At 39.0% G+C, this 23,097-nt stretch overlaps 1 protein-coding gene across 2 annotated transcripts in view; it reads left to right on the top strand.

Annotated features, from left to right (window-relative positions):
• Positions 1-23,097, top strand: part of LOC135219810 (histone deacetylase 8-like) — a 158,795-nt gene that overhangs the window by 121,423 nt on the left and 14,275 nt on the right. For both annotated transcript variants that reach the window (XM_064256894.1, XM_064256893.1), the window contains exons 7-8: positions 17,329-17,501; positions 17,631-17,725. In XM_064256894.1, coding sequence (XP_064112964.1) covers positions 17,329-17,501; positions 17,631-17,725 — 268 coding nt within the window. The remainder of the gene's footprint in view (positions 1-17,328; positions 17,502-17,630; positions 17,726-23,097) is intronic.

Raw genomic sequence — 23,097 nt, 5'->3', positions numbered from 1 at the left:
CTTGATAGAACTTCTAATAGGTCTTCAGGTCCCCTTTTTATTAGAGAGAATGGTGGAACCATTTCCTTGAAGGCCATCAGACAACAAATTCTTCGTTTTATTAAACAACCTAATCTGGATTCAGTTCCTCAGGTCCATAATATCCGAGCAGTGGCTACCTCAGTTAATTATTTTCATCATATGAACTTCGATGATCTAAAAAAGTATACGGGTTGGAAATCTCCGACAGTATTTAAATGCCACTATCTAAAGTCTTTAGAGGCCTTAAATATTCTGCAGTGGCTGCAGGGAACATTGTCTCCCCTGATACAGCCTAATTATGTATTTTGTAATTTTGTATATTATTAATTATCATTGATTTTGCTATTAATTACCTTTTGGTACTCCCTCTCACCTACCTGCCTCGCTTGTATTCCCTGCCTGTTTGCCTTTTTGTTACGGACTGGATTACTTATCAACCCACTCCTGTACTTGTACATAGCTCATTATTTCATGTGTTATTTTATTCATTACCTGTTCTTATTTTTCCTGGTGATGTTATGAATTTGGTCATATATTATCATATGTTATTTACTCCTTGTATTTTGTTATCCTCAACTTGGATCATTAAAACAATAATTGTAAGAAAATTTTATTTTACCTATTATATAAATTTTTTTTGTCTTACTCTCAATTTACCAAGCTTGTTACTATTTCACTGGGCGACACAGGTCGATCCCAGAAAAGGGATTTTGACAAAGGAAAAAAGGGATTTTGACGTAGGAAAAATCTATTTCTGGGTGATTGGCTCGTGTCGCCCTATGAAATATCCTTAAGTTCATTATTTCTAGGTAAAATTAACCTAAAATTACCAGAGAAAAAATAAAATCAAGAAAATGTCAGTAAAACTGACTCGCTCACTCTATAAAAGAAGTGTCGGTATGGAAATAGGGGCGAGTGGGATCACTACCACGAGTCATTTACCATTTAGACCTCCCAACATAAAATCCCCACCTGAGAGAGCTGATACTAAAGGGTGATGCGACCGCTACTACTACTACTACCGACGCCACGCGGACAGCAGCGCCCCTAGCGGTCATCCTTAATCTTTAGCTCTACAACGCTAGGTGCTTCTTTTTCACTTGTGTTGTTTTTCGCTGGATTTTATCCCTAATTACGATGGAACGTGCTGCAATTGCTTCGGCTAAGTTAAGTGCCTCATAAGTAGTAATTTTTGGTTTTCCAGTCTTCCAGGGACCAGTATTTTCCTTTTTATAGGTCATATACGGTCTCCCGGTTGACTCGTGGCGGCCTTGTGCCGCCTCGTGTTGTTAAGATTTCCCGGTCTCCCATACTGGGACATCTTATGCTTATGGGCTTTTTATATTTATGTTCATCGTTTTATTACATCGATTTTATAGTTAGGACATAGCCCTTTTACCCTTTTTTCTCTTAGTTTGGTATTTAGGGCTATACTGTGTTTTTCTGGCCCAGCATCCCAGCTCTTGCTCTTCATCGGCTACTGCTGGCTCCGAGTAGTCGACTGTTCTTCGGATCAGTTCGCCTCCTCCTGGGCTTCTTTTTCTTTTACTAAAAGTGTCTCTTCTTTCTTTTACGATGTATTATTTATTATCAGTGTTATTTAGGGTGCTAGGCTAGCCTAGGTGCTTTGTGCCATGTGTTGGTACAGGCTGGTTCACGTGGCCCCTCTGTGGTTGTGTTGCTAGAAAAGGGATTTTGACAAAGGAAAAATCTATTTCTGGGGGAAGACCTGTGATGCCCAGTGAACCCATCCCTCTCTTTTCCTTTCCCCACCCTTTTGCTGGCCCAAGCTTGGGTGCGTATTTCAGGAATGAGGGTTCTTGGCAGAGGTAGTAGTGACGAGCGGAAGGTAGCCGTTGTAACGGCACCTCTCTGGCGGGGGATTTTGAGAGAGGAGAGACCTAATTGGCAAAGTATCTGTGATAGTGGCTTCCACTCGCCCCTAATGCTATACTGACACCCTATGAGGGTGATTGATCCAGAGGTAGTAACTCTGGCATTCCATATGGCTTTTTTCTCTGGTATATTTAGCATTTATTTATACCTAGAAATGAGTGCTATAGGTTCATTTCACTGGGCGACACAGGTCTTCACCCAGAAATAGATTTTTCCTTTGTCAAAATCCCTTAATGCTGACTCCTGGTGTAATCCAGCACTAACTTCAAAGTTTTCTGTTTCCCCAACTGTGATCACTTTTGTACTCATTCTTTTATATATCTCGACCAGCCTAACCAACTTTTCTGGGACTCCTTTTCCTTAAACACCAAATCATCACTTCTCCTGGGATTCTATCGTATACTTTCTCTAGGTCTGTACATGCACAATAGAGCTCCTGGTTTCCCTCTAGCCTCTTTTCCTGTAGCTGTATTACTATGAAGATGGCATCTACAGTCCCTCTTCCTCTCATGAATCCATACTACTGTTTCCCGATCTTAACAATCTCTCTTAATCTCTCATCCAGTATTCTCTCTAAAACTTTCGATCCATTCTCTGTTAGTTTAATTCCCCTGTAATTACCCCAATCCATGACATCTCCCTTCTGCTTTTATATATATGCCATTAGACTCTCCTCCCAGCCCCTTGGCATTTCTTCCTCTTCACATATAGCCTTTAATAACTCCAGCTTCCATTTCTCACCCTCTGTACCTAGTAATTTGATAATTTCAATTTAGAACTTCGATGGACCTAGTGATATACCATTCTTCCTTTTCCTTAATGCTCTGTTCACTTCTGTATCCTATGTATTTCCATCACTGGTCCCTCCACTCTCTGTTTAGCTCCCATCTCCTCTTTCTTGTTTTCAGTATTTAACAGTTGTTTAGAATACTCTCGCCATCTCTTCCTAATGTCTTCATCCTTATACAATATATTTCTGTCACTATCCTTGATGACACCCAACTTACCCACATCCGGTCTCTGCCTTTTCCTCAAGTTTGAAATCTTATAGATATCCTTTTCTTCTTTTCTTGTTCCTAGTCTTTCATTCAACTGCTCTGCAGCCCTTCCAATAGCCATACCTACCCTCCTACTCACCTCTCTTTCCTCTTCTCTGTGCCTTACCTCTGTACCCTGTACATGCCTTACTTTCCAGTCCTTAAATGCTTTTGGTTTTCTTTTAATTGATTCTTGCACCTCTCCATTCCACCACCACCTTTCTCCTCTTAACACTCCATATCTGCTGGTTTCTCCAACCAGTGCCTCTGCTATCCCCACACATATTTCTCTCATGTCTGCCCAGATATTTCCCACTGCTACCCTGTCCAAATTCTACATTCCCCCTTTCCAGCCTTCTTTCTCTCACAGTCCTAAATTGCTCCCATTTTTCTCCTTCAAGGTCCCAAATCTTAATTCTAGATCTTCTCTTTCTCTCATTTTATAGTTCATCATTACCAACCTATGCTGTTTAACACATGCTTCTCCAAAGATCACTTTGGAGTTTGTCACATTGCTTTTGTCAGCTCATCTAACCAGGAAGTATTCTGTTTGGCTTTGCACTCCTCCACTTTCATAACTTATCAAGTACTTATCTATTTGTGTAGGCCTGTGTGTTTGATACTAATCCATAGATGATATCAGAAGAGGGGAGAATGCTAAAAATTAGGATGTCTAGTTTTGTATATTTCTTGATGGCCTTACCTCATTTGTTTCGTAATACTTACTGAAATATTGTGCTACACTGTCAATTATATGATATGTATCTGAAACAGGAGGACTTTACTTTCTCTTCATGAGTAATTTTTTATAGATGCTGTGAGTCCTCAAAGGAGTTTCTATAAGACAGACCAACCAATCTCAAAGAATTCTCTTTTAGTTGGTCTTGGCCAGAATAGGGCTTGTTGGCACAGTGTTAGAATATAAAGGACTCAAGACAAGAGGGCCCTGTCTCTTGCCTACAATGACTGTCTTGATTTTTCCTTCATCCTTCTCACACATATGTGGCAACAGCATGTGTGTCAGCTATTTTCCTCATTGTGCAACAGGTCTGCAAGAAAAATGTTTACCCAAGTCCCATGCCTTTTGGTCAGGGGAAGTGTGTGGGTTTACTGAAAATAGGTTTTTCCATATCAAAACCTGTTTACACTCGCCCCAGTTCTATACCGACACCTTTTATTTAGGTGAGCGAGTCAGAGACTTCTGACATGTCCAATTTAGCAGTTCTCTGGTATCATAGCAATATTTTACTAGAAATAGTGCTAAAGAGGACACATTTCACTGGGCGACACGGCTTCCTCGCCCAGAAATAGATTTTTCCTACGTCAAAATCCCTTTTTTGATAGCATAGCTGGTGTTTGTCTTCAAAGGAGCTTACTAAAGAAATTGACAGTAAGGAAATGAAGCTTCTGATGCCAAAGCAGCCAAGAAGACTGCCTTTTTGATTACATGAATTGTAGTGTTGGGCCCACTAGATTGAAAGGATTATAATAGTGCAAGAACCTTATTCAGGGACCAGGCAGTGGAAGCCTTACAAGAGCTGACCTTTGCAGGGCAAATGACTTTACAAACAACTCTGAAACCATAATGATGAGTTCAAACAGTGCTGCCTAGTATACCATGATTGTTGTAATAGCAAGGGATTTGCCTTCAAAAAGATATTTGAGTAAATGTGGAACTGTGCTCTCAGTAACCACATTTACCAGACAGAATGATACTGTTTGATAGATGAAATCCATAGTTTTTTGTACCAGGTACCTTGCTAGTTAGGTGAAAAATCTTCATAGTAGACTAGGTTAAAAAGTCCGCAAGGTGAAGGAGGCTGTGTACAGGCAGTCCCCGGGTTACGACGGTTTTATTTGATGAAAAATGCAATAAGAATGCAGTTTACATAGTTTTGAATGCACCTAAAGTATTAAAAGTAAGGTTTTCTTAGGATTTTTGACAATGTTCCAGCTTACGACGCGTCTCAAGAACGGAACCCCCGTCGTAACCCTGGGACTGCCTATATGGCTTTCCCTCCTACTGTCCAGGATAGAACAGTGGACAGTAATGGAATTTATTTTCTTGCCTGTTGTTGAAGCAAAGGGAACAAATGACTGTCTGGCCAATTCAGGATTACTAAGTAAGTTGTTCCGTTTAAAACTAATAGACTGTTCAAAGCCTTCGAAATGTGACAAAGGAGGAAAGAGGTATATCTTTCTCCTTTCACTCCAGTCTTGTTATGCATTTCTTGTTATTACCTGATTGTCTAGGTTTGGAGACTCAAGCACTGAAAGTTGATGGTTCTTGCATGTGGCAAACAGGTCCATTTCTGGATGTAGAAGCATGTTGCTAATTAATGAAAAGGAGTGTTTGTCCAACATCTACTCTGCCAAGAGGCTGCTATTGCATTGAGGGACCTCTTAAGGTGGATTGCTGACAAGTACCATTTCTTATTTCAGTCATCTATAGGAATAGAGGGGGAGTGAGAGGATGATAGTAGTCCAAGAACCTCATTCAGCGTACTCTTTGACAGAGTCTGCTATCAATTTGAGACCCCTTGAGGTGAATTGCTGACAAGTACCATTCCGTAATTCAGTCATCTATAGGATAGAAAGCATTCTTGCATTGATAGGGCTGAGTGTGAGCACAACCTCTTGATACAAGACATTGCAGTTATATTGTCAAGGATCAACAAAATAAGGGTTCCTTTTGAAAGCTTCAGTTTTCTGAAAGATAGAAAGACACCCATCAGCTCCAGGAAGTTGATATGACTTCCTTAGAACAGGTAACCTTCTTCCTACTACCTGACAATCCTCCCTGTGGCCTCCCCAACCTGTCAAGGAAGCATCCATGTATATTATTGCTTGTATGAAGTCAAGTCAGCTTGTTTTGCCAGAGACCCCTTTCAGGTCCATGAATGGAGTATCCTCCCAATTCTCTGGCTCTTTGGAGATGCATATTGTAAGAGGCCTAGGTTCCATTCCATTTGTCATCCAGAAAAGCTGGACTGTGCAAGGAACCTTCAGTTCCTTTCTTACTCTGGTTTGAGTGCTGTTAAGAAGAGACAGCTGGCTGTTAAGAGTATCCCAACAAAGTCCCAGCCATAGAAAACCTCTGCTAAATGTCAGGAGGGACTTGTTCCAGTTTATCAGGGAACCTTATGAACTCACAGACAACTGTTGCTGCTAATTTTGTGGAGAACCTTCTGCAAATGTTTAACTGAAAAAGTATGACTTTGAATCTGTTTTTTTTTCATTCCCTATCTGAAAACCTAAGAAGGGGCAGAAAGGAACAACAAACAGGGGCATGCCAGGATGCATCTTTCAGATCTAAAATGATGGTTCAGGTCCCTTGGGGAATGAACAATTATACTTGAGCAACAGCAGTTTTCCAAGATTGTGGGAAACAATGTTTTTTTCAAAGTTGACAGGTCAGGGGTCACCCTTTATTTGGAGGAATCCTTCTTGGGGATGCTGAAGATACATGCTTGATGGGAAATAAACTTGCCCCTGGAGGAGGGGGAGGGTGAGACCATTTCCACAGCTCATTGAAGCTAATACTGTGTTCCCAGAGGGAGGACTTCCACTGCATTGAGCACCACCTCTTCCGTTGCTATTAGTAGGTAGTCCAGGAGTTGATTTTTCTTTTCCCTTGTAGAAGCGTCTTTGTCTGCTTCAAGAGGGGTGCTGTTGCTGTTGTTGTCTCTTCTTCTATTGTTGGAGGGATCCTTTAAGAGTAACTGGACGCTTGTGTGGCTCTGAGTCATATCAAGCTTTCTTAGGCTTAGGAAGAGGAAACTAGGAGATATTATTTCCCAGGTTCCCCTTTACCAAAAACAGCTTATACTTTTGTGCAGTTCTGCTGTTGGGCCTGTTCAGCAAGATGTGGGACAACAGACTTCAAAAAGTCCTGACAGAAGGGGCAATAATGTAATAAGGTTATATTGGGGAGCGGCCTTTTAGAGCCTGCCATAGGGTCCAGTCTGCATAAGTGTTTTAGCTGCTGCAGCAAACATTGTTCTGGAAGATTCTGGACGCTCTTTAATATCACAATTTTGGAAAATAAATTGTAGTTTTCCTAACTATACAAACCTAGGTCCTTTACAATAGGAATTGCTTATGCTGAAGCTGGAACATGGCCATTTAAATTCTGGAACAAGGTGGTTAGGCAGTAACTACTGTCTGGTAGGCAGGGAAACTCTCCTGCCCGGATGTAAACATTCCCAATTTGCCTTTCGGCCCAGGTTTCAGATGAGGGGTGGCATAAGGTGAGCAATTAGTGTAAAGGAGCTCAGGTTTGTATAGTTAGGAAAAATACAATTTACTTTCAAAAATTGTGATTTGTTCCTAAACAGTATACAGATCCATAGTCTTTTACAACAGGAAGACTCACTATTTGGAAGGAGGAATCTGAGTGAGTCTCCAAAAGTGACTGGAGTTCAGCACACCTGGGCTATTCCTCCTGGTTGAAAAAGTGAGGAGTGCCCTGCCTCTGACACATTGATTGGAGTATAAGAACTGCAAGATCAAAAGTCAGACCTCTGGGCCTTTTCAAAATGAGTGAGGAATCATAACTCCTATGAAAAAGGCAGTGAAAGAAAATGAAGAGTTGGTGGCATTAAGGTAAAGATATGGGATGTTCCTGCTTTATTGCCTGTGTCTCCTTCCTCCCCTTGCTAGTGGAAAACGGGATTGCTTCTATGATTGCAATAAGAAAAATAGAAAGGAAACTCGATGTGTAGGCTTACCCCATCAAATACCCAACCAGCAGGAAGGAGGAGAGACCAGTCACTCTCACATCCTTTTTACCTCAAGAACTGCACACCATAGGCAAGATGCAATTTGTCCTCTTGAAAGAGCTGTGTAAACAAGCACAACTTGTTGAGCATCCACCACAGGTCCAAGGAAAAAGCATTCCAAGGACCTGTGGGTAATGGCCCGAAGGAAGAAAGCCAATTATCTTCCGGTCCAACATATTCTTCAGAATGCAATGAAAGGACCAAGCCATTGGCACTGTGCACTCTCAGGGAGAGCATGCAGGTGATGTAGCTATTTGCAGAGAAGTTCGCAATCTTGCAGGACTCGAAGGAAGCCATGTTCTTGGACACTTCTCTATTGGCGAGTCAGTAGTGGAGAAAGGAAATCGACATTCACTGAAGGGTTTTGAGTCTCAGCAGATGCAGCAACCCATCAATAGGACGAAGTAATGATTGATCTGGATCAACCAATACAGTACAAAGTTCAAAGCATAAGGGATCATGAAAAATTCGAACCCGTCAAAACAGATGCCGAATGATTCAACATCCAAGACGGAGTTGCGACGTGAAACCTGCCTTTTGAAGGGTGATGTTGAAGATGATCCATGCAACATGTCTGCTCTTTACCAATGCCAGAGAGAGACGGGACGCGGGCTTGAAAAATGCAAAAACTGTCTGATGATTCTTGTACCGGCTTGTATGTCCTAAAAACAAGAGTCAAATGCAGTCCATAGGCCTGAAATCCCTGGGATGGCAAGACATAAAAGTTTCTCATCAGTAGTATAATCTCAACTGAGGAGAAACATTACTACTCACATGAAGACTAGAGCAAGAGTTTACCCACGTCTTTCACAGAAGAATTGGAAAGAACTTAAATTTCATGATTCTGGCTGAGAAAAACTCAGTCAGTGATGCCAACCAGAGAGGATGGTTCTAATTCCTGAAATTTACAGAGAACTGAAAGAGAATTTCAGCTATTTCATTGCTGTCCAATGAAAAAGCTTGTGCCCACAATGAAGGCTGGAAGTCTTTAGCCTTGTGAAACACAGGGATGTACTTCCTGCACAAACCGCTTCTTGTCTCTACAAAGGTTGGTTTAGGGCGGGTGCTCTTGTCAGGGCAGGCAAAGTCTTCCAACATTCATTCCAATTTGGGGTGAAAAACTATTAGTTGAACACTGTGAATTAGAAAAATGTATATAGAAGACAAAAACTATTGTATTTATCTGAAAAATCATTCTGAACCATTGCAGTGGCCTATGGGTCAATTGTAATGAAGCAGAAGACTTACAGACTTCTGTTATACTGTGGGGTAAGTAGAAAGATGATGATGAGTCTAATGAGATAAATGTGTCTGGTGATTATGGCAATGACAAACGTGGAACACGAGACATGAACCATACATGAGAATTCAGAGCCAACCAAAGACCTAAGCCTGTGATGGCTGAGCAGAGGGATTCAAATTAGTAGTTAACCCTCGATAGAGGAGAAACAATACCAAGACAAACAATATCTCAGTGAGAAGGTAGTACTCTGCTGCTCGCTCGACTCCGTAGGCTGAGTTGCCTGGTAGTACATTCCATCTTGGAATGCATCTAGGTTATAGAGCTATTAAGTGCCCAGATACACTCAAGCACCTGCATGTTAACCAAGGCTAGAGGAAAATAAACCCTCTTGTTCAGTGAAAATGCGAACCCTGTGGTGTTGTCAAACAATACCACTGGTCATCTCAAAATCAAAACCGGAAACACTTAGGAGGCCCGAAAAGTTGTCCTGAGTTTCAGGTTAACCCTTAAACGCCGAAGCGGTATTTTAAAAATCGTCTCCCGTATGCTGGTAGCGTTCGCGAGTGAGCGCCGAAGCTTTTTTTTTTTTTTTTTTTTTTTTTTTCAAAAAATCACAGCACGCTTAGTTTTCAAGATTAAGAGTTCATTTTTGGCTCCTTTTTTTGTCATTGCCTGAAGTTTAGTATGCAACCATCAGAAATGAAAAAAATATAATTATCATATACAGTAATACTTTGGGTTACGAACCGATTAGTATATGAATTTTTTAACTTACGAAGTGACGCCCTCATTCTGGAATACGAATTTCACTTGGAATACGAATGTATGAATTTCCATCATGGGGGGCAGCCTGCATTGTTTACATCGCACATCGGATGAGCGTGGGATCTGCAAACGCATTTTTTTTTTTTTTGCCAAAACTTAACGAGGGTCACGTGACTTCCTCCCACGCATCCCATTTTAAACCATAACTCTTTCACTATCTCGCTGGCGGTAAGATTGAACGCATTTGTCCGTGATACGCTCTCAAATTTGCTTAGTGATTAGCGCACGTGTTGTGTTTCCGTGATAGTGCTTATACGTTACTATTACCCAAATACTAAAGACAATGGCTCCCAAGATGACGAAGGCAAGCAGCAGGAAGGAAAGCATGAGAAAGAAGGGGATGATTACGGTTGAAATGAAGAAGGAAATTATCCAAATGCATGATAAAGGCGAGCACGTGAAGGACATTGCAGCATTCTACAAGCGGTCGCAATCAGCGATCTGCAACAAATTTGTTGATCGATAATGGGGTGGGTTATTTCTATAAAATTTTAAAGAACAGGCAAAAGCAAGCCTCCATAGAAAATATTTTTTCAAAATTGTGAAAGACGACACAGTATCGCGTAAGCATAAAATTAGTGATGGTAGTTAACGCTGCTCTCGAGAGAAAGAACCAGAAAGTCTTCCAGAAGTGTTCACGGAGGGAGATTTCCCCCCCAAGCCCTAACCCTATCCTCCTCCCCCTTCCCCTCCTCCTGTCTCCGTCAAGCCAGCAGCCACACTCGCCAAAGGTAAAGTTCAGGTTTTACTGTGCATGCATATTAAATCTAGTGTTTATATTTAATTTCATTCTTCAATTTTATAATTTTATGTAATTCCTACTCAAATTTTCAACCTTAGTGAACAAAAATAAATGGAAAAATATGAATTGAAATGGTCATTCATGGTCGGGTGGAACGCATTATTTGCTTTTTATAACATTCTTATGGGAAAATCCATTTAGGTTAGGAATTTTTTAGGTTACGAAGCAGGTTCTGGAACGGATTAAATTCGTAACCCAAGGTATTACTGTATAAATATTGGGATATATGACAGCGCGAAAAAAATTTCATATATATAATTGTATACAAATTGCGCTGTGAGCAAAACAGTTAAAGCTAACGAGTTAATTTTTTTTCTTTGTATTGGACACTAAATTGCAATCATTTTGGTATATAACACATTGTAAAACGACCAAGGCAACACAGAGAAAATGTTATCACAAAATGATGCATGAATACGTAACGTGCGGACGTAAAAAAAAGCTGTTTCCAAAAATTCACCATAAATCGAAATATTGTGCTAGAGACTTCCCGTTTGTTGAAAAATGAAGGTAATTGATTGAACATTACTAGACTGTAAGTGTTGTAGCTTACAATTGCAGTTTTCGACCATTTCGGTCGAGTTAAAGTTGACCAAAGGACGAATTTTTTTCTATTTATTGTTATTTATATGAAAATATTTTAAAACTGATAAAAGCTACAACAAGATCTCCTTGCGTCAGGCATTTGGAGTGAAGAAGACAAGCTGCTACACATCAATGTTTTGGAGTTGAAAGCAGCTTTTCTGGGTCTGAGAGAGTTTCAGGAGAAGGTAGAGGGTCATTTGGTGGTTCTGATGTCTGACAACACCACAGTGGTTGCCTACATGAACAAAAAAGGGGGGTCTGGTGTCTTGTCAACTCCATTCGTTGACAGTCAACTTACACCAATGGGCAAGCGACAAGTCGCTGGAGCTCTCTGCCAGGTACATTCCAGGAAGAGGAATGTGGTCGCCAACAGGCTGAGTCGTTGGAACCAAATCTTGGGCATGGAGTGGTCTCTGCACCAGGTCATGGCAGACAGGCTTTTTCATGTTTAGGGGAGGCCTATACTAGACCTCTTCTCAACTCACTTCAACAGGAAGTTGGAAGTTAGTGTTCAGTGGTCCCAGATCCTCTTGCTCTAGCAGAGAACGCCTTCCAACACCCTTGTGACAACCTTGAGGTGTACTCCTTCACTCCTTTTTGCCAGATCCGTCAGGTTCTGAACAGGGTGATGAGTTCTCAAAATCTCAGGATGACTGTTGTGGCTCTTCTGTGACCTCAGGCAGAGTGGATCCCGGACCTTCTGTCTCTTCTGTTAAAGGTTCCAAGAGAGATACCCCCGAGATGGGAAATTTTTTGCCAGCCTCATGTTGAAAGGTTTCATTAATCGGTAGAATCCCTATCTCCTCACAGATGGAGACTATCAAGTATCTCCTCCGAGCAAGAGGTTTTTCTCAGGGGGCAGTGGGACATATGTCCAGTTACCTTAGGAAGTCCTCTACAGCAGTTTACCAAGGGAAATGAGCAGTCTACTCTGATTGGTGTTGTCGATGAGGTTTCTCTCCTCTCAAAGCTTTTGTTCAGCGTATAGCAAATTTTTTTATCTTTCTCAGGGATGAGAAAGGTAATTCTGTTTCCGCTATCATGGGCTACAGAGCAGCATTAGGGTTGGTGCTACGTCTAAAAGGCATGGACATCTCATCATCCTGGGAAATCTACTTGTTGTTCAGGGGTTTGAACAGACTTGTTCCCCAAAGGAACTCAAGCCTCCAGCATGGGATGTTTCTCTTGCCTTGAGAAGTCTCACTCGAGCTCTATTTTAGCCCCAATGTAGATCATCAGACAGATCTGACGTTAAAGACAGTTTTCTTTTTTACCTTGGCTTCTTCAAAAAGAGTTGGGGAGCTTCATGGCCTGAGTTATGATGTGAAGCACACTAGGGGTTTGGGGTCTGTGGCTTTTGAGTTTTTCCCGGACTTTGTGGCTAAGACCCAGAATCCCTCTGTGCACAATGACTGATTTGCCTCTTTTTCCATTCCCTCGCTGAATGGCTTTGTAGACTAACGACCCGCAAGAGCTCTTGCTTTGTCCGGTCAGAGCTTTACGATGCTATCTTAAAAGGACTTGTAATCTAAGATCTAGGTGTCATAGACTTTTTTAGCGCTGGTCAGTCCAGAAAAGAAGTTTCCAAGAACACTATTTCATTCTGGATACGTGAGGCAATTAAGCAGGCTTACTCCTCTCTTGATGGTTCTGTCACTGAGTCTGTGCATGTTAAAACACATGTCAGAGGTATAGGTTCCTCTCTGGCATTTAAGAAAAACTTGTCTATTCACAGAATTTTGAACGTTGGTTTCTGGTTATGTCAATCCACACTCACTTCCTTTTACCTGAAGGACATTGCCCACAGATCTTTGGACACATTTTCCAAGGGTCCTGTGGTGACTGCCCAACAAGTTGTGTAATTCACCCAGTGCCTTTAACAGGGCAGTTTGTATCTTACCTATGATGATTGTGTGGAAGAGAGAATGAATGAGTTGGCTGGTCTCTTTCTTTTTCTACGTTCCTTTCTTCTTCCCACGGGCGGGTTGAAGAATAGACATGTCATATGCTGGTACTGGTCTGATACAGGTGAGTAAGGTAATCGTACTGATAGTTGATTTGAAGTAATCAAACCTACTATTCAGTAGCAAATACTCCTCTCTCTCTAGCAAGGGGGTGAGGAGTGGTAACAAAACCCTGTGGTTAATATGGTTTGTTATATGAACAGTCAGAATTTTCATTGTATCTTCTCACAGGCATTAGACCACTTTCTTTAGAAATCATTCTTCTGGGAGGGGTGGTCAGGTGAGTTAACTCCCAGCTGGTTTAGGATACTTGTACCTCCCTTCCAGTATAAGTCTATCCTATTGTTAAGACAGAAGATTTGTTCCGCATATGAACAAATGACAAATTTTTAATCATTTTGTATTTTTCATAGCTAACAAACCTGAGGTCTTAACGTTTTACTGGCCACCTCTAGCCGCCCCTCTCTATTTTTATAGTTCCTGTGTTGGGGAAAAGACTGAAGTGTCATGGAGTGTGATGTGTGATCTCTGACCAGCTCTCACCTCGTACGCACAGGAGTTGCCAGATCTCAGATTTCTTGCTGTACAATCTTTGATTGTTTTAACTGGTTACCATCTGGCTTGGAGATCATCCTAATGTTAAGACCTCAGGATTGTTAGCTATGGAAAATACAAAGTGATTATAAATTTGTCATATTTCCTCCACAGCAGACTCAAGCATGTTGGTATTTCTAGTCTTCTTATAAGCCATGATGATTTCTGTACAGTACAATAACTGTGCTGAGCACTTGAATAAGAAAGAGTACACACAGAGACACAGAGTTCAGCAGGGATCTACACTGAGTGAGACCCAGGTGTAGGTTGAACCCTTCCCTTTGCTTCAGATGAGAACTACACACATGACATGCTTACTCCCATACATCTTTGTCCATCCTTAAACTGAGCAAACATCCATCAACACAGTCTTTAAAACTGAATTGTGTATTATGCTAGATGTCAATTAACTGAGGTATGACTGTACTTTCATAAACACATGCAGGCTTATACATACAAAATTTATTGTATATTTATATCAACATAAATACATGCTTTTACTTACAAAATTTTATCTGTTTACATTTAAAACACATTAAATTAGACAAGAGCATTTTTTCATGTTTTTTTTTTTACCTAAAGTCCCATCTGGTCCAGGTCTTCGTCTGTGTTATTCTTCCATATTGTTTTGGACTTTTCCACTGGCTTTGCCTGGCTAATTCAACATTTAATACCTTTTATTGACTGTTTTTTTACCCTTTTGTTCACATGAGACTACAGGCGGTCCCCGGGTTACGACGTTCCGAGGTTACGACGCTTTTTCTTAAATATTCAATGGAAAAATCCGTCCTGGGTTACGACGCTTGTTCCGAGGTTACGACGCTGACGCTTCCGACGCTCCAAGTTAACGACGCTTTTAAAAAACTCATACTATGATAAAACTCCTTTATAGTTTACCACAGTATATTAATAAAAATAAGTTTCTGGTTAGATTACAACAAAAATTTTGAGCTTATGATGATTTTCGACACTTTTTATGTCATATTTTTCTATGTTTTTTAGTGACGCCTCATATGCGGAACTAGTTTCCGAGCGAATGAATACATACTAGCTTGCGGTGTGCAAAGTTTACATATAACAGTCCAAAAGCACAAATAATGAAAAAAATCATTGCTTGTTTCCAGTAATAATAACAAAACGAAGTTTCTGGTTAGATTACAATGAGAGATAGAGAGAGAGGAGAGAAGAGAGAGAGGAGAGAGAGAGAGAGAGAGAGGAGAGGCGTTCTTCCGACGCTCCGAGTAAGGACAGAGAAGTGTTCGTTTCGTTAAACGGCCTCTGACTCATGCCAGTAAATGTTTTGTTGATACTAATAATATAAGCCTATTAAAGATACGTTTACTTTAATTAGTCTATATGATACGTAAATAGTAATCAACTGTTCTTGTAGCCCTCAAGATTTGGCAAAATCGAAGTATCCAAAGAGAGACATTATCCAGTACACTGGAACCTTGACATACGAATTTAATTTGTTCCGTTACCATCGTCGTATATCAAAACAGTTGTATCTCAAAGCATTTTTTCCCATTTAAAATAATGTAATATGTATTAATCCGTTCTAGCGGTATGAAACCACACCTAAACACAGCTAAATTACATATAATATACAAAATTTATACACAAATAAACGAGTAATAACACACATAATGATAAAATAACATAGCAATGTGATAAATGATAATAAATGTTAATAAAATCAATTAAAAAAAAGAAAGGAATTTTACTTACCACAACGAAAGATGACGTGAGGCCAGCAGGGGGAAGAGGTAGGGAAGGGTGGCAGGGAACGATTTGTTCTCTTTTTATTTACGTATGTACACTAATAACTACGTAATAAACACAAATGAAATAACATTGCTAAACTAATTTTTATTTTTTATTTTAATCAGTTTGTAGTTTAGAAATAATGGTGATGCCTTTGGAAGGTTTTATGCTTTGCTATAATTTCATGTTTTGCTTCCATCGAAATCATTTTCTTGGGTTTTTTCTTATCACCTGCTTTGTCTTTAGCTTTGAGACCCATGGTTAATAATAAAATAGACAAAATAACACGAAAAATAGGCGCAAATACAACAAACTAAACAACGACGTGTTAACATGCAGCACCAACAAACAAACAGACTGAACGCCATTTATCGGTCGCCTATACAACTAACACTCATCGCAAAATCGTATCTCAAATATTTCGTTGTATATCAAAGCTTATATTTTCGCAAATTTTCTGTTGTATCTCAAAACATTCGTATATTAGGGCAATCGTATGTCAAAGTTCCAGTGTAATTTGATCAGAGAGAGAGAGAGAGAGAGAGAGAGAGAGAGAGAGAGAGACGCCTTGGCAACAATGGTCACCGTCTCGGGGATTGACGTAACATTTATTTTCTGAACAGATAGGACAGAGAAGTGTTCGTTTCATTAAACGGCCTCTGACTCATAGCAGGAAATGTTTTGTTGATACTAATATATAAGCCTATTTAAAGATACGTTTACTTTAATTAGTCTATATGATACGTAAATAGTAATCAGCTGTTCTTGTAGCCCTCAAGATTTGGCAAAATCACTCCAGGTTGTACATAAAACTTCAAGAATGTAGTGTCACCAGAGGATTACAATAGTTTTTACCTTCAAGAACCAGCATTCTTTTATGAAAATAACTCCAGGTTGTACATAAAACTACAGGAAACAACATGTAGTGTAACCAAAGGATTACAAGTAAGGTTTTTATAACTTTTTATTAGTTTAAGACATATTTCCAAGCGTTGTTCCGGCTTACGACGATTTTCGGCTTACGACGCGTCTCAAGAACGGAACCCCCGTCGTAACCCGGGGACTGCCTGTATCTATTAACCACCCCCTGAACACCATTCATTTAGTAACTTCACAATGCATTTCAACCTTGACTTTCAGTATGTATTTGGTTTCATCCATTTTCTGCAAAAATTCCTATGCAATTACTGTGTGGAGAAATACAGGCCTTTTATATATCTTAAAGTTTTGCTTAGCTTTTGGATGGGATGCACTTTGCTCTTATGTATAACTAATCCAGATAACTTTTGTTACTTCATACAGGCTGCTGTTGCTAGCCTCCTTACTGATTTCACAATACTAACTTCATGCTCCAGTATACTATGTTGCCATGAACCAGGATTATTCTGCCATTCTTAATGTTAGGTATTTTTGTATAATTTGGGCTAACAGAACCTTTACTTCTTGAGCACTGTGACACCTGATTTTACAATGAATACATAGCATCAGATACCACTGTACACTTTTCTTTTGGCATCCACATGGCCACCTTCCCAACTGGATATTCTCCTTTGCTTCCTTCCTTGTTTTCATCAGCTAGATACGTAGTGTTTCAATTGAATTTCAGTCCTCTTTTATTCAAATTCTTCCAAGAACTCTACTTCTGATTCTGCTGTCAACTTGAAGCCATCTGCTTTACATGGTTAATGTGATCCTCCAGGATTGTATTGTCTGGGAATTTGTTTTTGTTTTTACTGTTTTGATTTAATAGTTTAAAAAATACTGTAGTTTTTATGAAGTTATATCAGTATGTGATTATGTATTTCTTATTTTTTAGCATTTTGTACAACTTATGTGAAGTATATATGCCAGATGCTATCGTATGTCAGTGTGGGGCTGATGTAATAAGTGGTGATCCCCTTGGAGGGGCAAATATTACACCAGAGGGCTTCAAATCGGCTATCCGACATGTGTTGAATCTCAGTAAGCCAACTCTCTTCCTTGGAGGAGGTAAGTATAGTATGGTACATATATGGGTTAATATTTGGGTGAAGTTATGTTTAGTGAACACCATTTACAAAACTTATCATTAAAAGAAAAGCTTACATTCATTGCAAAACTATGTTTATTGCATTTCAGGTGGTTACAATAAAATCAATGCAGCAAAACTGTGGACCTTAGTAACAGCATCCATTCTTAACATACCTCTCAGTCCAGAAATACCAGAACACCAAGTAAGTCTTGAAATGTCTCCAGAGAAGAGTTAGATATTTCACCTTTGGAACTTATTGGGTTACCTTTAGCATATTTAAACTGTAGGTATGAATCGGAAGATTATGTACAGTGATGCTCATATCTGATGCGACATGATTCTTTTTGTATCCTCCAGAATCTCAGACTCAATGTGACGTTGCCAAGTAGTGTAAAATTTTTAGTTTTTTTTATTTCTAATGTTATTTTCCTTATGGTTGTATAAATATGAACTTTTATGTATTGGTGTAATTCGTAAAATCTGTGATTAGAACTGATCTTTTTTCTCATTGCTTAGTTCAAAGCACAGTGTGATAAGGTTATTGGTGCCGTCAATGACAGCACACTTAACTTGCTTCTCGGGCATTATAACAGTAGATCTAATAAGTTCAACAGTCATATCAACATTTTCAAAATAGGAATATGAATTACAACAAGTTTTCTTTGAATGTTGAAGTTTTAGGCTGTGTTTAAGCTGCCTGTATAGTGGTAGTTTATATTTGACAACGTCTCCAAGGGTTGCGAGAGAGAGAGAAAGAGAGAGAGAGAGATTCATGAAAGAATAAATGGGAGTGGTTGAATGGCGGTCGTAAGTGTGTGTCTGTTGTGGGGCTCTTGTGAATTTCAATGCAATAGTGTGTTACGAGAGTCATAAGCAGTTCATGTTGTGTTATTTGATTGAATTTGGTGTTGTAAAGTTTTTGGGTGTGTGTTTGTCTGGTTGTGGTGAAGTTGAAGAGGTTGGTCATGCATTTCGGTGTCTGTGAGTGGTGGTTGGGGCAGTGTTGGTGTTGGCGGGTTGTTGTGCAGGGTTGAGTTGTGTGGTTGTCATGTTATTTTGAGCTGTTGGTGTTCGTCTGCTTAGTGATTTGTTGGGTTGTTAAGTTGTTGTGGGGTTGTGGTTCTTGGTCGGTTGATTTGCGTTGTGATTATCGGCGGTGGTCGTGTCTCGGCCAGCCTATACCCAGTGGACAGCACAGCCTAACCCTGAGTATCTGGAGCCTGAGGTGAGTACGTGTTTGTGTTTTGTGTGTCCGGTATATCTTAAACCATTGTCCTGCAGGTAAAAAGTAACATAAAGGGGAAAGTGTGAGTGTGGGAAATTTTGTCAGCTTGTACGATTAACGTAACTGTGGGGAGTTTGCTTGCTTTTTTCACTTAGCTTTGATTCTGCCACACCTGTATTTGGTAAAATGATTTATAGGCCTAAAAAATAATCTAAGCCTGCTAAGATGTTATCTGTTACAAATGAATTTATTTGTAGATATTACCTGTTTTTTGAGGAATTAGAGATGATGATGATTTTGATTATATGGAGAAGATGGCTATTAATTGAAATATCTATTTAGTATTAATATCAAGGGGTACAGAGCACTTTTATTTATTTATTTATTTTTTTACTTGCCTAAGATATTTTCTTAACAGTTCTGCTCACTTTTGGTGTATACTTTAATCTTTCATAAGGTAACTTGAAGTGCAAGAATGTGTAGATTTTATAGGCCTAAAAAATAATCTAAGCCTTCTAAGATGTAATCTGTTACGAATGAATTTATTTGTAGAGATTACCTATTTTTGAGGAATAAAAGATTATGATGATTTTGATTATATGAAGAAAATGGGTATTAATCGAAATATCAAAGCATATGGAACACTTGTTTTTTTAACTGGCTTAAAATATTATTTTCTTAAAAGTTCTTCTGCTCGCTTTTGGTGTACAATTTATCCTTTCATAAAGTAACTTGAGGTGCAAGAATGTGTAGGTAACCTCATTTGCTTTCTGGTCAGAAATTGTTAATCTAGAGATGTGAATGCTAATTGTAAAGTAGAGAAATCAAACACACATATGCCTAGGGAGAAAATGTTGCTTTTGACAAAAGAATATTTGCATAGGTTAATATTTGCTAGTAAGCCATCATTTTTGGAGTGGTTAAGAAATATATCGTAAATAATTTTATGTGTATGAAAATCCAAATATTCCTCTAACAAATGTGGAATAAGTGTTTACAAGATAATTTCATTGTCTCTACCCATTGTAGACCTACGTATGTTACGCCAGGTGGTTCTTGTTGCACCGCCACTGTAATGGTTGGCTACACATGACATTTTCTTTCAGTTTTGAAATATAGGGCAGATTTCACTCTCATGGAACGTATTATGTCTTTATTGTATGCAATAATTGTGGTTTTGCATTAGAATATTAGATAAATATGGAGCATGTTAGGTTGCTAGTCAGTGAATTTTGAACGAAATCCTATGCAGTCATGTAGCATCATTTCTGAGCTTAACTGTATATATTTGATCTAATAAGTTCAAAACTATAGTTTTTATGAAATAATTACTATAGTACTTGAATTTTACATTTCTAGGTTACCTGAGTCAAATACGGTAATGTGGATAGAGTATGGGCAAAGGAGGAAATGTTTAGGAACGACTATATTCTGTATATGTAGATTCTATGGAGTTGAAATTTAGAAAGACTAAGAGACAAATCAAATAGTGGGCAGGTTGAATAAGATCTAGAATTCAAGTAGTAGACTTTAATTGCACACAAAAGTGAGATTATACATAAGTCTAGTATGGTCTCTATTGCTATATGTACATACTTGAATCCTGTTATTGCAATTAAACTACATATAAATGGTTATATTGATGAGATCATGAAGTTTTAAGAACATTAGGAGTCAGGTGGCAAGATAAAGTGAGAAACTATTCAGTAATGAAAAATATGAAAATTCCATATGCTGATGAGATAATGATGAATGAGAAATGGAGACGGCATGGACATGTCCTTTACTCGACTCCTTGGAGAATAGTATGTAATAGTATCAGCTGGGCTTCTGTGGACACCAGAAATGTTGGAAGACTTAGATCTTTATTTGGCTAAGAACTATGAAGAGGAAAGCTGGAGATGAGTGCAGATTAGTGGAAGACAAAGCACAGGAAAGACAGTTAATTAACTTGTTACCAAGTTCAGTGAAAAGTTCCAGCTCACATTGAAGAATACATGTACAAGCAGTCCTCTGGTAACGTCAGTGGTTCAGTTACTGGCTGAGTGCCGATAACTGAAAATCGCTGTTAACCAAATACCGTAAATGGCATTTACAACGCCGAGTGCTGATAAACTGCCTACTGGTGCTAAAAATCTTGGACATTGTCGTAAACCAAGTGCCATGAAACCAAAACGCTGTTAACTGATGCTGCTGTTAACCAGGGACTGTATATAAAAGACTGGTTTTTATACCTAGGAAAAATACCAATTACCACTGCTTTGGAATTTATTTTGTTTATATTGTAAATGCAACATGGAATTGTCTTCTATTTTATGTATGGTACCTGGCAACACTAGTCTACCTCTGCATTACTCATTACTCACAGGTTAAGTAGGCATCCAGTTCCTCTTGGACAGAAACATATCTTGCCTGATTACTTTAACGTAGTGTGAGCCTGGAGTGTGAATACAGTCATTGAACTCTTCCTACCCAAATTCCATTCTGGATCAGAAATTTATTTATTGTGAACACAATATCAAATTTTCTTGTATTTTATGTATGGTACATGGCAACACTAATCTACCTTTGCATTACTCACAGGTTGTGTAGGCATCTAGTTCCTCTTGGACAGAAATGTAACTTGTTGAAGTACGCACTCTAGCTTAGTGTAAGTCTGGGAGTGTGAATACAGTGTTTGACCACTCTTCCTTCCCTAATTCCATTCAAGATCAGCATCTAGGGCTAGGCCAAAGCAGCTTATACAGCTAGATATAGGTCACTTCGAGCACCCAAGCTTAGTGTAGTGTGTAAGATACATTTCCCGCGCTCTTCTTTTAAACAAGGGGTGGAGCTTAGGGAGAGCAACCTGCTAGACCAGTTTTGGGTTTGATCAGAAGTAGCTTCCTTCTGTCCTGAATTCTTCTTATGAGGGATGCCATGTAATGTGTAAGATACATTTCTCGCACTCTTCTTTTAAACAAGGGATGGAGCTTAGGGAGAGCAGCCTGCTAGACCAGTTTTGGGTTTGATCAGAAGAAGCTTCTGTCTTGAATTCTTTTTATGAGGGATGCCATGATTCACTTATTTATCTTCTTTTCCTTACTTGAGTACCCTTTCATATGCAGTGTACTCTGGCATAAGGCTCTATGCTCCAGTCAACCTTTCCACCAGTGCTTATCTTCAGTCAATTAACAGAGACTACTTCCAACTTTATGCGTTATTTCTTGTATAAAAGACGATGTTTTACATTCCATTTGTATTTTTCCTAGGTATACGAAGCACTCTTTTATATACTTAAACCTGCCTCACCTGCCCTGCTTGGTCCCTGCAGCCAAAGGAAAAGTGGCTAGTGTCAGTAGGTGGTAGGGGTATTCCTCGATTCATCCTCTTGCCACCAAGTTCAGTGAGGAATTCCAGCTCATGCTGAAGATTACTTTTATATAAAAGACTGGTTTGTATGCCTATAAAAAATACAGTTAACTACTGCAGTTCTATGAAAATATTTGTTATAAACACAGTATGGAATTGTCATATATGTGTATGGTACCTTTTATTTATTGTTGAGACCATTAGTCATGGTGAGCCATGCTTTCCCTCTGGCTAAGGAAGTTGGTGAGCTATCATCTGCCTTTCCTCCTTACCCCATCTTCATTTCTCATTCAAGTCACTCATGGTCAGAATACGTACATAGAATTTTGGGTTACTAGATTTTACATCTCAAAACAAATAATATTTAACTAAGATTGTTACAGTGATACAGGCAGTGCTTCTGCACTAAACAAACTTATTTATGCAAGCCCATTATGTACTCATATATGTACTGAGTGCCCACCTCCCAGCCCCAAGTTTTGCTACCTCATACTCAGTCAATGTAAAAGATGAAGTGAGGCTATTTGCTGAGACTTAGGGGTGCATTACCTGATGAGACTTCATTGTCCTGTCTGACAAACAATTGATTGGTGAACCTGGGAACACCACAGGATTATGTATATATACATATATATATACTACTATAGTTATATTACATATATATAATATTGTGTGTATAAATGTATATACTTATATTTATTGATAGATGTAGGGTTTGTTTAAAAAAAATCGTTTGTTATAAGAATTTTCATTAAATTGTTGGTTGCCACAAAGATATTCTAAGCTAAAAGGAACTGAAAAGAATCCTCAAATGCTAACTGGATGGAAAAATAAATAAAATCTTGAGTCATGAAATTTGTTGCTTGATACTATTACTGGTATCTGGAAGGAATTTTCTTTTGACCAAGATTTATTACTGACTTCACAGTATTATTCCCTAAACAAATTTTTCAGAATTGCATTAGTGCTACTTTGTGATATATGTAAGAATATATATT

This window comes from Macrobrachium nipponense, chromosome 1 (assembly GCF_015104395.2).
Source record: "Macrobrachium nipponense isolate FS-2020 chromosome 1, ASM1510439v2, whole genome shotgun sequence".
NCBI lineage: Eukaryota > Metazoa > Arthropoda > Malacostraca > Decapoda > Palaemonidae > Macrobrachium > Macrobrachium nipponense.
This window is presented reverse-complemented; position numbering and strand designations above follow the sequence as displayed.